Source organism: Trichomycterus rosablanca, chromosome 16 (assembly GCF_030014385.1).
Source record: "Trichomycterus rosablanca isolate fTriRos1 chromosome 16, fTriRos1.hap1, whole genome shotgun sequence".
Classification (NCBI taxonomy): Eukaryota; Metazoa; Chordata; class Actinopteri; order Siluriformes; family Trichomycteridae; genus Trichomycterus; species Trichomycterus rosablanca.
This window is the reverse complement of record NC_086003.1, coordinates 28652326-28669572: the sequence shown is the minus strand read 5'-3', so window position 1 is coordinate 28669572 and position 17247 is coordinate 28652326. Positions and strand designations below refer to the sequence as shown.

Below are 17247 nucleotides of genomic sequence, written 5' to 3'. Positions count from 1 at the left end.
ACTGTATACATTGCAAGCAATTGAGGATTAAGGGCCTTGCTCAAGGACCCAACAGTGTCGAGCTGGCAGATGTGGGGCTTGAACCAGCGACCTTTCAGTTACTAGCCCAGTATCTTAACCGCTAGGCTACAACATTCCTCCACTCCAATAATGATTTTAGTTTTTATTAGAATAACTATTTAAAAGTAGAATTTTTAGCATGATTCAAAACCTGTTATCCTGGGTAATGTGTAAATACTGAATATTAATGCTAAGAAGCAAATAAAGTAAGGAGCAAAATAAAATAACATAAAATAAGGAGCAAAAGTAATAAAGGAGCTAAATGGTTCGGTTCATATTTTGGGTGTTTTTAGGGGATTACTCATCGAGCCTATTGCACAACTCATCATAACCCGGACGTCTGACTGTTCCTGATTTTAGGACAGAACATTATTTCCCTTTATACTTCTAATTATGTTCATATGTTCTGGAGCAGTTTTTGGGAAATGACAGCTACTGACTGGAGCAGGACAATCTGATAGGGTGCTGAGAGAGGTTTTAGGTCATGTAGATTTTGGAGATCAGAGTGTGTGGAAACCCGGGGTTGAGCAATATCTGTCAGTGTAAGATATATATCTGGATGGTCTCCATGGTTCAGCCAGAAAACAGGAACGCTCGGGCCTGCAGCAGCATGAAGGTAAGCACTGATTAAAACTGAGACTGTAAGCTTAAGATTGTAAACAAAGCATTAAAAAGTTAATATTATTAGTGTTGACAGACGTGCTAAATAGATTTAGATGGAAATGGAGTTAAAGCTTCAGAATTAAATGAAATGTATTATATCAAAATGAAGCTGGAGTACAAAATGTTCCAATAATTTATTTATTTATTTATTTATTAGGATTTTAACGTCATGTTTTACACACTTTGATTACATTAATGGGCGGCACGGTGGCTCGGTGGGTAGCACCGTCGTCTCACACCAAGAAGGTCCTGGGTTCGATCCCTAGGTGGGGCGGTCCGGGTCCTTTCTGTGTGGAGTTTGCATGTTCTTCCCGTGCCTGCGTGGGTTTCCTTGCCCTATGGGTGAATAGGTGTGTGTATGTGTGTGTGTGCCCTGCGATGGACTGGCGCCCCGTCCAGGGTGTTACTGTGTGCCTTGCGCCCATTGAAAAGCTGGAATTGGCTCCAGAAAGGACCCTGGTCGCCCAGCCAGGAATCGAACCCAGGTCTTTCCTACTTGTTGCCAAAATAGTAGACTTGTCAAACCATAATGCAGTACATGTTTTCATCAGTCTTTTCCAGTTGAGCTTAGGTCCAGGGAAGCCGTCATCATTTCTGGATGTTGTTGACTGTTGGATTTTATGCTGATGCTTTTGTAATTAGTAAAGTATCTTGCCTTGATCAATCCTTGCTCATGAAGGACTAAGCAATTCCAAGATGCCTCACTTACATTTACATTTACATTTTCAGCATTTTATCCAAAGCGACTTACACAATGAGCAATTGAGGGTTAAGGGTCTTGCTCAGGGACCCAACAGTGGCAACTTGGTGGTGGCAGGGCTTGAACCGGGAACCTTCTGTTTACTAGTCCAGTACCTTAACCACTGAGCTATCACTGGCCCTCACTTGTGTTTACTACATTCTTTAAATGTTATTTTACAAGTTATTTTTCAAGTTAATAGTCTTAGACTGTGCCTGTGTCCTAAATTTGGGTTTGTACCTCACTGATATCTGCCGGGTATTATTTCAGATCATTCTACAAACCCTCGCTCAGTCGTGCATGCTGGTCATCCTCACCTCACATGCCAGGTAGGTTCTTATGGTCCAGTCTTTTCCCACACAGCAGACTAGTGGCCAATTTTGTCTGCTGCACTGTGTGCACTTCCGATCCTGCCTGCTAGGGGCGCCCAGCTAAACGGTAGCAGAGCTGAGATTCTAGGCTAGTAGTTGTATTGTATTAACAAAACTTATAAAGTGTCTTGCGGTCGTGTTTTTGATAGATGTGAGCAGCCACTGAACTGTAAATGGGGTTCATATGGAGCCTGGTCCGAGTGTGACGGCTGCACCAGAACACAGGTGAAACAACAACTTAAAAAAATCTATTGTATTTACACACGTGACCATGACACGGGCATCTTAATAATAATGTTTCTGGCTTGCTCTCAGGTTCGAACCCGCTCAGTAGAGGTTTTCCCTCAGTTTGGGGGGAGTGTCTGCCAGGGAGAGAATACTCAGAGACAGACGTGTGTTCCGACTAAGAGCTGTCCCTTACAAACTGGATGTGGAAACAGGTTTCGCTGCTCCTCTGGTAGGTGATTTGCTCAGATTAAGAAAAATTTAGATAATTTTATCGTTAGCTCAGATGTCATTGGTAGGTTAGTGAGATTCTAGAAGGTGAATGTATGTACAGCAGAGGACAGTTCATGGAAATCAGCTCATTAATACATTTACATTTTCGGCATTTAGCAGACGCTTTTATCCAAAGTGACCTACAGTATACAGTCTGAGCAATTGAGGGTTAAGGGCCTTGCTCAAGGGCCCAACAGTGGCAACTTGGCAGTGACGGGGATTGAACCAGTGGCCTTCTGCTTTCTAGTCCAGTACCTTAACCACTAGTCTACAACTGCCCTAGACAGCATGAGGTGAAGACGGTTGTTTATTTAATTATTTATGCATTTCTTCCCTTTTCTCCCGATTTTTATCGTAGTCAATTATCGTAGTCTTCCGCTGCTGGAGATCCCGATCGCGTCCGAGGAAAGTATATTCGCCTGCCCCATGCCCCCTCCGACGCGTGTGCTGTCGCCCGACTTCTTCTTATTCGCCCGTACTTCTGTGAATTCGTATGAGGCCAGATGTCATGCACAGAGGAACACACACTGATATCCAGGGTCCTTACACTGCGTTTGAAGACCCCGCCCACTTATTAGTTCGGGTCTTTCCCAACCAGCAGACTGATGGCCAATTTTGTCGGCCTGCTAGAGGGCGCCCAGCCGACCGGTAGCAGAGCTGAGATTCGAACCGTGCGCTCGTGAAGTTGTTTTCTCCCACCTCCCATAAACATGCAGAGGATGAGTTTGCTGCGTCAAATGACCTCTAGGTGTGAGTGACTATGTGTAAGGGTCTGTTATGGACTTTATTTATATTATTACAATTATTTAGTTTATTACAGACTCTCACGTTGTAAACATGTAGTAAAATGATTGCTTTAGCATACAAACCCAAACATTTGCTTTTGGTGATCTCAGGGTTCTTTTATGCTTCCACTATTATTATGATCCATTTAAACACATTACACTTTCAAATTGTCAATCGATTATAGTGTAGTATGGCCTAAAGGGAGCTGGTTCGATACCGTGTGCACTCATTTACTAATATTTGTGAGATCTTCATCACTTTTTAGCATTATTAATTTTGTAGTTACTCTTAAGAACACATTAACTGTTTTTCTACAGGTGAAATAAAGAGAAACTGTACATTTATATTTATACCTTTTATAATTTTATATACACCGCTCAGGCATAACATTAAAACCACCTCCTTGTTTCTACACTCACTGTCCATTTTATCAGCTCCACTTACCATATAGAAGCACTTGTAGTTCTACAATTACTGACTGTAGTCCATCTGTTCTTCAGTGATCAGGACCCCCACAGGACCCCCACAGAGCAGGTATTATTTAGGTGGTGGATCATTCTCAGCACTGCAGTGACACTGACATGGTGGTGGTGTGTTAGTGTGTGTTGTGCTGGAGTTTTTAAATACCATGTCCACTCACTGTCCACTCTATTAGACGCTCCTACCTAGTCGGTCCACCTTGTAGATGTAAAGTCAGAGACGATCGCTCATCTATTGCTGCTGTTTGAGTCGGTCATCTTCTAGACCTTCATCAGTGGTCACAGGACGCTGCCCACGGGGGGTTGTTGTCTGGATATTTTAGGTTGGTGGACTATTCTCAGTCCAGCAGGGACAGTGAGGTTTTTAAAAACTCCAGCAGCGCTGCTGTGTCTGATCCACTCACACCAGCACAACACACACTAACACACCACCACCATGTCAGTGTCACTGCAGTGCTGAGAATCATCCACCACCTAAATAATACCTACTCTGTGGTGGTCCTAGGAAAGTCCTGACCATTGAAGAACAGATGGACTACAGTCAGTAATTGTAGAACTACAAAGTGCTTCTATATGGTAAGTGGAGCTGATAAAATGGACAGTGAGTGGAGAAACAAGGAGGTGGTTTTAATGTTGTGGCTGATCAGTGTACATGTTTGTGTAGGTCAGTGCCTTAGTCCGTCTCTGGTGTGTAATGGTGATCAGGACTGTGAGGAGGACGGTTTAGATGAAAGACAATGTTCCGGATCCAGCACCCTCGTCTGTAACCTGGACAAGACCCCACCTAATTCTGACCTCACCGGGAAAGGGTAAGATGGACTTCCTGTGTCTGTGTGGGTTTCCTCCTGGTGCTCCAGTTTCCACCCACAGTCCAAAGACGTGCAGTCAGGTTAACTGGAGCTATAAAATTGTCCTCTAGTGTGTGTGTGTTTATTGGCCTGTCATGGAGTGGCGACCTGTCCAGGATGCACCCACTGAGACCCTGACCAGGATAAAGCGGTGGTGGAACAGCGAAAATTTTCACCCATTCACCTTAAAGCAGTATGACAGTTTTGCTTATCAGCACCACCCAATCAATCAAAGCGCAGTTACATACTGAATCGTAATTTGTGGGGTATGGGATCAGACGCCTGGGACACACTGGGGTGGCACAGAAGTAAATTATGCTAGCCCACTAGAGCTGGGATTCAGGTTCGAATCCCCAGAGATGCTATCGGCCGGTCGGGCATCTACATACACATAGCTGTCTGAGAGAAATTGGCGTCCCGTCATTTTGACCCACGGTGACACTGACCAGGATAAAGCAGTGGTGAATGTCTGGTGTGGCATCACCCCAGCGCCCCTAGTGGATGAAATTCACCCATCATATGTCAGACTAATAACCGTGATGTTTATCTGTGTGTTTTCCAGGTTTGATGTGTTGACAGGGACGCTGAAAGCCGGTGTCATTAACACTCGTAGTTTTGGGGGTCAGTGCAGGAAAGTGTTCAGCGGTGATCACCGAGACTTTTATCGCCTCCCACAGAGCATCCTCAGATACAGCTTCCAGGTGGGTATGTGGTTTTAATGGGGTGAAATCGCTGTCCAATTTAAGTACGTCCAATTTTTACCCAGTTGTGTTACGCTTCCTCTCTACTGGTGCTGACCCTCGTCCCGATTGAGGAGTCCCCTACGACACGTGTGCAATAGCCGACTGCATCTTTTCACCTGCACGAGGCGAGTTCATAAGCCGATGAGCTTTGTGTACGGAGAGCCACACCCTGATCAGCATTATTCCTCGACTCAACCAGCCAGCAGAGGTCGTAATTCGCTCAGTTATGAGAAGTTCATGCAGCCGCCCAGCCGGATGGCAGAGCCGAGATTCGATACGATGTATTCAAAATCTCAGCTCTGGTGGGCTAGCGTATTTTACCACTGTGCCACCTGAGTGGCTAAATCGCTGGTTTTTAAATGTAATTAGAAACTACAAACTTAACAGACAATGAGGGGTCGAAAATTATTTGCAAAATTATTTATCTTTTAAATAACACGTCAGTTTTGAAATGTCTTAGAGTTTGGAGCTACTGGCTCGGTGGGTAGCACTGTCACCCCACAGCAAGAAGGTCCTGAGTTCAATTCCCAGGTGGGTGGAGCGATCTGGGTCTGGGCAATTGAGGGTTAAGGGCCTTGCTCAAGGGCCCAACAGCAGTAACCTGGCAGTGGTGGGGCTTGAACCAGCAACCTTTTGATTACTAGTCCGGTAACTTAACCACTAGGCAACAGCTTAGTGGTCCTCCGTTTCCCTCTCACAGTCCAAAGACATGCAGAAGGCAATCAGGTTAATTGGAGCCACTAAGTGTGTGTTTGCCCTGTGATGAACTGTTGACCTGTCCAGGGTGTAATAAAAGCCATGTCAGGTGGGCATGATTCTGTAAACCATGCCCCCTCCTGATCTCCACGGCAAGAAAGTGGGCTTGAAAGGTCAACAATAGCATCATGCAGGTTTGCTGAATCATTTTTGCTGAACCTTTTTACATCTGTGTTTAGGTTGCTGTTGAGAACGACTTCAGCGATGAGTTCTACAACAGTTCCTGGTCCTACATAACTCATGAAGAACAAAGATACTCCATCCAAGGGGGTCATGATCACAAAACCTTCCACAATGAACTTAAGAGAGACAAGGTGAAGCGATATAGTGTTGTGTAGTGGTTCCTATAAATTCGCTTTTATGTTCCTGTACCTACTGTGACATTAAACACACACACACACACACACACATAATAGGATTGTCTTCAATAGGATGGAGGTCAGGGGTCAGACCCAGGTCTGGCTGGAGCAACCAAGATGATTCAGCTCCAAATCTAGTCGTATCCAATTACCCGATTGCATTTTACATGCTCTCTACTGTTGCTGACCTCCACTACTGACCGACTAACTGACCGTTTCATTTCACCTGCATGAGACGAGTTCATATGTGGATCAGTCTCGTGCACAGAGTCACACACTTATCTACATTATCCCCAGTCTCTGTGCAGGACCATCAATCAGCCAGCAGAGGTCGTAATTGCAGCAGTTATCAGGAATCCGCTCCGGCATTCAACCGGACGAACAAGCCGATTGTTGTCTGTGTAGGCGCCCAGCCTGCCGGTAGCAGAGCTGAGATGCGAACTTGTTTGAGATGTCAGCTCTGGTGTGCTAGTGCCTTAATATTAACACTGTTGTTTATTTATTTTAAAAGTTACTGTCAATATATCAGATCATGAGCTCATTGTGGCACGATCTTGAACCTCTGATCATTTTTCTTGCAGGCCTACCAGCTATTGATAATTAAGAATGACGTGGAGGTAGCTCAGTTCCAGAACAGCGCCCCTGAATACCTGCCGCTCTCCGAGGAGTTCTGGAAAGCTCTGGCGTCCCTGCCGAACACGTACGACCCCGCGGCGTACCGCACGCTCCTGCAGCTCTATGGAACTCACTACATGGCGGAGGGCTCGCTGGGTGGCCAGTACCAGACCCTGCTGGAGTTTGACTCACAGTTCATGAGCACCATGAGTACGTGGTTATGATTTCACCAGATCAGAGAATGTGATATTGATACTGAGTGCCTGAGTTCCAGGGTTCTAGGTTCGAATCCCTGGCTGGGCTGGAGTTACATGAACCTAGCCATTGGTGGGACACATATCAGTGCACCCTTAGTGCCGTTCCCAAGCCCGGATAAACAGGAGGATTCAAATATGCTGCTGTGGCAACCTTGTGTGCCCTGTAATCAAAGCTTGCTCGGCTGTTTATAATGTCTCCTATATTGCAGCAGCTTCTCATTCACAGCAAAACAGTTTGGGCAAAGGCTGTTTTACATACATTTTAATGGGTACAGTCAAACTACTCCTATTTATATAGGCTTAAACTGGTCAACACTCAACGTTACTAATGAGAAATCAGTAGGTTAAATACAATCATGGCGCTTGTGCTACAAGCTAGCGCAGAGATTTTGCAGGTTCGAATGTCAGCTGTGCTAACAGCCGGTCGGGCGCCTACACAGACAATGACTGCCTTATGTGAAGGAGGGAGGTCGCAGGGATTCCTCATAACTGCTGCAGTTACGACCTCTGCTGGCTGATCGAGGGGCTGCATATAGACGGGGGATAATAGAGATCAGCGTGTGGCTCTCCGTGCGCTATACGGATCTCCATATGAACCCGCCTGGAGCAGGTGAAAAGAAGCGTTTGGTACTGCATGTCTCTGAGAGTCCGGAGAAGAGGTTAGCAGCAGTAGAGGTGAAATACGATTGGGTAATTGGATACGACTAAATCAGAGCATAAACCAAATGCACTATATGGGCAAAAGTATGTGGACATCTGACAATAAGCTTTTTGGACCTTCCATTTCAAGTCCATGAGCATTAACATGGAGGTGACACGCCCACCCCCCATGCATATATAACTACCACCCCAAGATTTTGGAGTGTGTCTGTGAGAATTTGAGTCATTCATTCATTCATTGGGTCAAAAGACTATTTCTACATTTGTAAGGTCAGGCACCGATGCTGGACAAGAAGGCTCCAATTCATCCCAAAGGTGTTCCATGGGGTTACATTCAGGGCCGTGTGCAGGCTACTGGAGTTCCCTCGTAGCAAGCAGACGCCTTTATCCAAAACGACTTACAGTACTGTGACAGTATACAGTCTGAACGATCAAGGGTTAAGGGCCTCACTCAAGGGCCCAACAGTGTCAACTGGCAGTGGTGGGGCTTGAACCAGTGACCTTTTGGTTACTTACCTTAACCACTAGGCTACAACGTCCCACAAAGTTGGCAGTATATAATTTATCCTAAACTTAATGATTACAGGCTGTCCACACACTTTTGGCCATTTCATTTATTTTAGCCATTTACATACTTACAGAATACAGTCTGAGCAATTGAGGTTGTAAGGGCCTTGCTCAAGGGCCCAACAGAAGCAATCTGGCAATGGTGGGGCTTGAACCAGTGACCTTTTGTTTACTGGTTCAGTACCTTAACCACAAGGCTACAACGTCCTTTATCCTAAACTTAATGATTACAAAGAGTGTCCACATACTTTTGGCCATTTCACCTATTTTAGTCATTTACATCTTTGGCATTTAGCGGACGCTTTTATCCAAAAAGAGTTACAGGATACAGTCTAAGCATCTGAGGCTTAAGGGCCTTGCTCAAGGGCCCAACAGGGGCAACCTGGCAGTGGTGGGATTTGAACCAGCAACCTTATGCTTACTGATTTTGTTTCATCTTGTTTAACACCCAGGTCAAACAGACACCGATTTCCACAAGTGTGTGACCCGAGTGAAGCGACGCCTCTTCAGGAAGAAGAGAACGACCAAGTGTGAGAAGCTGATCCAGTCCATCAGGAGCTCCAGCGGTTAGTCGAAACGTTTACTCTATTTTTACACTCATTTAACTTTTTTATACACAGTTTTATCAATTTTAACTTTTATTTTTATTATCGATGTGTTGCTACACAGAGCAGAGCAGCCAGACGATGCCGGTGAAGACGAACGTGATCGGAGGTCACGCTGCATACATGGCAGCTCTGGGACTCCTGGACCTGGAGAACCCGGATCACAACCAGGCCGCGTACTCCAAGTGGGCCGGCTCGGTGAAGGACTATCCTCAAATAATCAAACAGAAGGTTTGTTCAAACGCTTCACCTGATGAAGCAGATGTTTGTTTGTTTATTTATTAGGATTTTAACGTCATGTTTTACACTTTGGTTACATTCATGACAGGAACGATAGTTACTCATCAGTTCACAGGAACACAGTCATGGACAATTCAGTATCTCCTGTTCACCTCACTTGCAAATCTTTGGACTGTGGGAGGAAACCGGAGCGCCCAGAGGAAACCCACGCAGACACAGGGAGAACATGGGCTTGGGATTGGCACTACAATGCACTGGTTCGTGCATCCTAGCGGCTGGTACCTATAGGACAATTCAGTGTCTCCAATGAGCCTGGCTGCATGTTTTTGGACTGTGGGAGAAAACCCACGCAGACACGGGGAGAACATGCAAACTGCGCACAGAAAGGACCTGGACCGCCCCACCTGGGGATCGAACCCAGGACCTTCTTGCTGTGAGGCGACAGTGCTACCCATCAGCCACAACAATTGATAATAGGTCATAAATGAATTATACAATGGACATGATATGCGTCCAACTTTGCAGCAACAGTTTAGGGAAGGCCCTTTCCTATATTCCTATGTATAAAGACATGAAGAAAATCTTTGTTTAAAGCTTTGGAATGAACTGAAACATCAACTGAAGCTTTCCTGACCAACATCAGTACCCAGCCGTACACGCGTGGTCATCTTTTAACTGAATGGGTACAAATTCCCACAGACATACTTCAAAGTGTTGTGAGAAGAGCGGGATGTCCGATAAGCTCATGGTCAGGTGTCCAAATACTTTTGACTTTAAAGTGTATATACTTCTTGCATGCTTCCTCTAGTTTTTTTGCATTGGCCCAGTTTGGATATATTAATTTCCCCTATTGAGTGTGGCGACCTCTACTGGTTGCACAACACTTTGCCAAGGTCGTGGTCAAGAACACACCTCCTCGGACACAGAGGCATCTTTACCACCAGACCATTAGTGTACAAGTGACCACTCTTCTTTTTCCGTACTCTTATTGCCGGAAACTGGAACCAATCAGCAGGGGTCGCTGTTGCAGCAACCAGGAGGTCAAACCCCCTCCAGCCTTCCCTCCATCAGACACGCTCAACTCTCACCACATCACACACATTTATGCCATCATTTTCTGAATCCGTTCCCAGTTGAGGCCGATCTACGAGCTGGTGAAGGAGGTACCGTGTGCACAGCTGAAGAAGTTCCACCTGAAGAGGGCGCTGGAGTCGTATCTGGAGGACCAGAGCCCATGCCACTGTAGGCCGTGCCACAACAACGGCCGGCCCGTGCTGAGCGACGGAGTGTGTACCTGTACCTGCCGACCCGACACCAGTGGTACCGCCTGCCAGAGCGGCCACGTCCTCGGAGAACAGCCAGGTAGAGTCCGGGTTCAAATGTGAACAAATACACTTGTTACTGAATTTACTGTATGGATAAAAGTTTTTGGACACCCCTTCTAAAGTTCAGGTGATTCAGCCACACCCATTGCTAACAGGTAGAGAAAGAGCATTTCTAGATGGTAGGGTGGTCTAACATGCCAGCTCTACTATGCTATCAGCGGTGCTATCAACCTTTCTGGGCATCCGGTAGTCAGAGCTGGCTGTGCCTTATGGAGGGAGGTCGCCAGTGTTCCCTCTGCTGTCTGGTCATGGCAACTGCACCCAAGGAGGGTGACACCAGGTGAAACTGACAACTGCATGCATGTTGGAGAGACTGTTTGATGGTTCCCGCTGTCCTCAGCCAGTGCAGGGTCAGTGTATGAGGCCAGGAAATTGCAATAGGGGAACTGGATATGACTAATTTGGGAGAAAAGTCAAATGCCTTCCCCTCCAAAAAAAAGTGGAAGTGGAGGCTGTTACAGTCACAAATGGGGTGCCAACTTCATAATAATAATAATAATAATAATAATAATAATAATAATAATAATAATAATAATAATAACAATAATAATAAATATAATAACAATAATAAATATAATAACAACAACAATAATAATAAATATAATAATAATAATAATAGTAATAATAACAATAATAATAATAAATATAATAACAATAGTAATAATAATAATAATGCCATTTTTAAGTGAGATGCCCTAAAAGCTCATGCTCAGGTGTCCACATACTTTTGGCCACAATGTGTACGACTGGATCACTGATCTGAACTCATCTGTGTTTTTGCAGGAGTGGTCCATGGGGGCTGGAGCTGCTGGTCATCCTGGGGAAGTTGTTCTCAGGGTCGGAAATCGAGAACCCGCTCGTGTAATAATCCCCAACCAAGAAACGGGGGCCGACACTGTCTGGGCCCTTTAATAGAACACAAGACCTGTGAGGACGCAGATCTGGAACATTTAAGGTGCAACACTGAAGGACATAAGAATAACATGATGTAGAAATGATCTTTTCTCACGTACATACCAAGGGAGACGACCCCACTAGTACAAAACCTATTTCCAGAAAAGTTGGGACACTTTTAAAAACAGTTTAACTGATAAGAAAATATTTTCAGTGTTTTTACTGACACACAGCAAAAGGAGAACATACCAAATATTTAGAAGTTCTAACTACATTTGGAGGCCACACTCTTAGCTGTAGTGAATGAAGAGTGGGCACCATAGGGAGCTTTCTGTGTACCAGGGAGCTGTGTGTGGGTTTCCTCCAGGTGCTCTGGTTTCCTCCCACAAGTCAAGACATGCAGTCAGGTTAATATGAACTCTGTAGATGTTGGACTGGAGTACAGGGTGGTTCCTCTTTCTGTTCTTATTCAGAAAATCTAAAACGTGAAGAGCTGTGAGGCGGGTGCGCGGATTTATCAAGGAGGAGAGAAGGGAATGATGGGTAAACATAGAGGCAGTCAATTAGGAGGTGGGAGGAGTTTCAGCCTGATTTGCTGAAGTCATTTTAATAATTGGATTCATATTTCAGATTAATGGAGCCGCACTGCTTCGATCCCTCTGTGACTCCGGCGAGAACATGCAAAGCTCCACCGGCCCTGCAAAATGGATTCGTTTTGGTGAGTCTGTAATCGTGTTCGTACTTTAATGTCTTTCTTTTTCGGTGGGTGTCACTGCGGTCTGTTACCTGGTTCCCAATGTCAGCAGGTTAATTAATTCACTCACTCATTCAGTCTGTTTTAATGCAGCTTCATCCTATTCAGGGTCGCGGGTGGTCTGATTTACGGGGCGAAAGGCAGGAAACACCCTGGAGGTCGCCTGTTCATCACAGCGCAAACACACACACTTACACACACATTCACATCTAGGGCAATTTTGTAGGTCCAATTAACCTGGACTGTGGAAGGAAACCAGAGCACCCGGAGGAATCCCACACAGGCTGGGAGGTGACAGTGCTACCCACCGAGCCACCGAGCCACCCTCAGCAGGTTAAGCCTCCTGCAGATGGGTTGATGGCGCCTCTGTTACGAGGCACTCACCACCCTGTGACACCCCATGTAGTAAATTCTTATCCAACACATTAATTATACTGTGGCTTCACAAACTGATCTGTTTAGTTCTTCTTGTTACCGTTATTTTTATTTCCTTGTGATCAGAATCCCAGAGACGTTTACCCGGTTGGCAGCAGGATCGAATTCTCCTGTATCGAAGGATTTTATCATGTTGGAGATTCGACTGCTGAATGTACCGAGAGTCTGAACTGGAGACGTGAAAGAGTCGAGTGCAAAAGTAAGTCTGTTTAACCACTGCTTTATCCCGGTCAGGGTCACGGTGGGTCTGAAACACCCTGGACAGGTCACCAGTCCATCACAGGGCAGAGGACTTTTAGATTAGATTAGATTAAATTAAACTTTATTGTCATTACACATGTACAAGTACAAGGCAACGAAATGCAGTTTAGCATCTAACCAGAAGTGCAATAAGCAAAAAGTGCAGGTTATACAGTATCTATGATATACTGTACATTATTTACAGTGGGTAAATAGCAGTGGTATGAACAAGATCTATAAACTATACTATAAACAAGATGTGTAGCTGAAAACAATATACATATTAAGGTGCATATTAATATTAAGGTGCTATGCAGGTTAAAGTGATTAAAATATTAAACCCTGGCTCTTCCTGCTGTGAGGTGTCAGTGCTACTACCCACTGTGCCACAGCACCGCCCTTTTTTTTAAATATGCATTTTTATTTTCCAATCTAGTCATATCCAGTTCTCCAGTTGTATCTCATAGACTGCTGCAGACCCTGACCATCTAGGGCTGTACCTGACACACACCACCTTGGACGTGCATGTAGTTTCCAGGCGCTTCTTTTCACCTGCACGAGGCAGGTTCACACAGGGATCAGTATCATGCACCGATCTCCATTAACCACATTAAGCACTGGTGGGTTAGTGTGTTTTACCGCTGCGCCACCTGAGCACCCTTGATGCTTCTTGAGGTGGCGTAAGAAGCATCTTTTGTTGGTTTCCACCAGGTATTCAGGTTTCCTCCCACCTTACAAAAACATGCAACAATTTTCCCCAGGTGTGACTGAGTAAATGTGCGAGTCTGATGCCCTGCAGTGTAAGTCAAGGGTGTATCAACCCTGTACCCAGTGTTTCCGGGTGACCAGGATGTAGAGGTTAGTAGATCTGAATGAATGATGAATATGACACATGACCATTTTCATACCGTTTGCAGAGGCTGCATGTGATCCTCCAGCGCTCCTGAATCCCGTCATCCTCTCCCCCCTGAAGCAAACCTACTCCATAGGAGAGCGCGCGACCCTGTCCTGCCCCAGTGGTACCCGGTACGAGGGACCTCCGGAAATCATGTGCCGCGCCGGCCTCAGCTGGTCTCCGTCACCCGACAGTTTTAAATGCGACCCAGGTACAGATGTGAGCTGGCATGACGTGCAGAACGATGTCTTTTTATTTAATTTCACAGAATGAACGTGTGAAATGATGGTGTGTTTCAGTGGTCCAGGCTCAGCCAGGTCTGGTGTGTAAACCCTGGGAGAAACCAGTGAAGGACCAGTGTGTTTGTAAAATGCCATACGAGTGCAGGTAAGCCTGGAAAACGATCACGACGCCGCTTGTTTGAAACATGCACATCATATGGCTAAACGTATTCGGACACCTGACCATGATCTATCTCAAAACCAGGGTCATGAATATAAACTCGTTTCCTTTTGGCTGCTATAACAGCCTCCACTCTTCTGGGAAGACTTAACAAAAATTTTGAGTGTGTAAGTGGGAATTAGGCAATGATGTTAAACAAGGTGAGCCTCAATCAATGTTCCAATTCATCCCAAAGGTTTCAGTGGGGTTGAGGTCAAAGGTTCTGTGCAGGTCCCTGGAGTTCCTCCACACCAAACCATCTTGTTTTAGAGCTTGCTTTGTGAGCAGGGGCACAGTCATGCTGGAACAGGAAGGGGCCTTCCCCAAACTGCTTCCCCAAAGTTAGAAGCATATTAAACACCCCTTCTGGGCGGCACAGTGACTAAGTGGGTAGCACTGTCGCCTCGTGGCAAGAAGGTCCTGGGTTCGATCCCCAGGCGGTGCGGTCGGGGTCCTTTCTGTGCGGAGTTTGCATGTTCTCCCCGTGTCTGTGTGGGTTTCCTCCGGGAGCTCCGGTTTCCTCCCACAGTCCAAAGACATGCAGTCAGGTTAATTGGAGACACTGAATTGCCCTGTAGGTGAATGTGTGTGTGTGTGTCTGCCCTGCGATGGACTGGCGCCCTGTCCAGGGTGTTATTGTGTGCATTGCGCCCATTGAAAAACTGGGATAGGCTCCAGCACCCCCCACAACCCTGATTGGATAAGCAATTAAGAAAGTGAGTGAGTAAACACCCCTTCTAATGATTACATTTACGCATTTCAGCCACAACAACTGCTAACAAGTGTAATAAATAAGTTATATAAAGTAAAGCTTCCAGCTTTGCAGCAACAGTTTAGGGAAGGCCCTTTCCTATTCCAGCATGACTGCACCCCTGTTCACGAAGCAAGCTCTATAAAGACAGCTCTGGGATGAACTGGAACATCAACTGAGGCTTTCTTGACCAACATCAGTGCCCAGCCATACAAATGCTGTCATCTGTTGTCTGAATGGGCACAAATTCCCACAGACATACTTCAAAGTCTTGTGAGATGCCTTCTCAGAGAGAGAGAGAGAGTCATAGAGGGTCACTCTATTTTAATACTCTTTTAAATCTGATGGTCAGGTGTCCAAATACTTTTGGTCACATAGAGCATCATAATTGTAGTGAATATTCTCAGCACACATTTATAAACACATAAAATAAATAACTGTCCTGTCTCACCTGAAGGTCCTCTATGGAAGTCTGTGCCTCTGTACGTCCTGGCCAGGTAAACAGAATGGGCATCTGCCAGCTCGGTGCCCTGCAGTGTCTGGGACGTAAGGTCACTGTGCTGCAGGATGGAGCGTGCCAATGGCCAGAGATCAAATTCACATCCTGTCAGAGCTGCAAACCGTGGGAGGAATGTAACGGTAAGTGCTTCTGTTTATTAAAAAATAAATAAATAAAATAATAATAATAATAATATTACTACTACTATTACAACTACAGCTATCTCTACTACTACTACTACTACTACTACTACTACTACTAATAATAATAACTACCTCTACTACTACTACTACTAATAATAATAATAACTACCTCTACTACTACTACTACTAATAATAACAGTACTAACAATATTACTACTAAACTACTACCTCTGCTACTACTACTACTACTACTACTAATAATAATAATAATAAAACTAATGGTACTACTACTACTAATACTAATGATATTACTACTACTACTACTGCTAATTATTTTAATAGTACTACTACTATTACAACAACAACAACTACTATTACTACTACTACTACTACTACTACTAATAATAATAATAATAGTACTACTACTATTACAACTACTACTACCTCTACTACTACTACTAATAATAATAAAAATAATAAAACTAATAGTACTACTACTAATGATATTACTACTACTGCTAATAATTTTTATAGTACTACTATTACCTCTACTACTACTACTACTAATAATAATAGTAGTACTATTACCTTGAGCTACTATATATTGCCCTAAGTGTGAGTGTGTGTGTGAGAGAGAGAGAGAGTGTGTGCCCTGTGATGGACTGGTGACCTGTCCGGGATGATTCCTAACTTATGCTTGATGAATCAGACCCACTGCGGCCCTGACCAGGATAAAGCGGTGATTAAACAGAGAATGAATAAATTAAATCTATAATAGTGCTGGTGTACGAGTGATAGCTGTAATATTTAATTATAGATTTTCTTGTTTGACTCCCTGCTCACGGTTTTACAGAGTAAATAAATAAATAAAGCTGTAAGCTGTTTAACGTGTCATGCTGTAACAGCACCACCCATGAGCACCACTGATCTCCAGGAGCTCGTGTTTCCAGGTACAGGGTGTCAGTGTAAAGATCCAGACGAATGTCCAGACGATGCAGCAGAGCTCTGTGTGTCTGTAGAGAACGGAGGTCCTGAACCCATGACAGAATGTGAAGCAGGAGCTTGGAGATGTTCGGGGAGGAACATCAGGGTACTCGGCGTCGGGACGTGTCCCACATGAACAGTTTTAAATGTAAAGCAAACATATTAAATGTACACTATATGGACACAAGTATTGGGACACAGCTCTGGAATGAATTGGAACATCAACTGAGGCTTCCATGTCCGACATACAAATGATGCCATCTTTTGGCTGAGTGGGCACAAATTCTCACTTGACATACAAAGTCTTGTTTTTGGAACGGGACATCCAACAAGCTCATTGTCATGTGTCCAAATACTTTTGATCATAGTGTACATGTGACTTTTATTTTAGTGATTTTTAAATGTGTATTGCTCTTTTATCTGCTGTAAATAAACCTTTTTTATTTTGTATTTTTGATTGTTTGTAATTATTTACATTAAATCTTAACGATGCCACCAGTCTGGTTCCTCTCATTTATTAGGGAACAGTGGTCTCCCTGCCAAGGTCAGGATCAGAGGGAATAAAACCCAAACTGTTGCC

At 44.6% G+C, this 17247-nt stretch overlaps 1 protein-coding gene across 1 annotated transcript; it reads left to right on the top strand.

Annotated features, from left to right (window-relative positions):
- Positions 1–613: 613 nt before the first annotated feature.
- c7b (complement component 7b) lies at positions 614–17117 on the top strand. Its single transcript, XM_063011883.1, has 18 exons — positions 614–676; positions 1733–1791; positions 1983–2058; positions 2149–2290; positions 4261–4405; positions 5007–5145; positions 6123–6257; positions 6884–7127; positions 8854–8967; positions 9071–9237; positions 10380–10608; positions 11415–11586; positions 12156–12243; positions 12781–12913; positions 13872–14060; positions 14149–14236; positions 15499–15680; positions 16634–17117. The coding sequence occupies exons 1-18, from the start codon at positions 620–622 to the stop codon at positions 16801–16803; spliced, it is 2529 nt and encodes an 842-aa protein (XP_062867953.1). The 5' UTR covers positions 614–619; the 3' UTR covers positions 16804–17117.
- Positions 17118–17247: the final 130 nt, after the last annotated feature.

Excerpts from the sequence above, each read along its gene's own strand:
- c7b (XM_063011883.1), top strand. The coding sequence starts at position 620 with ATGGTCTCCATGGTTCAGCCAGAAAACAGGAACGCTCGGGCCTGCAGC. Across the intron at positions 10,609-11,414 it reads CGTCCTCGGAGAACAGCCAG|GAGTGGTCCATGGGGGCTGG; the intron begins GTAGAGTCCGGG and ends GTGTTTTTGCAG. Across the intron at positions 11,587-12,155 it reads GCAGATCTGGAACATTTAAG|ATTAATGGAGCCGCACTGCT; the intron begins GTGCAACACTGA and ends TTCATATTTCAG.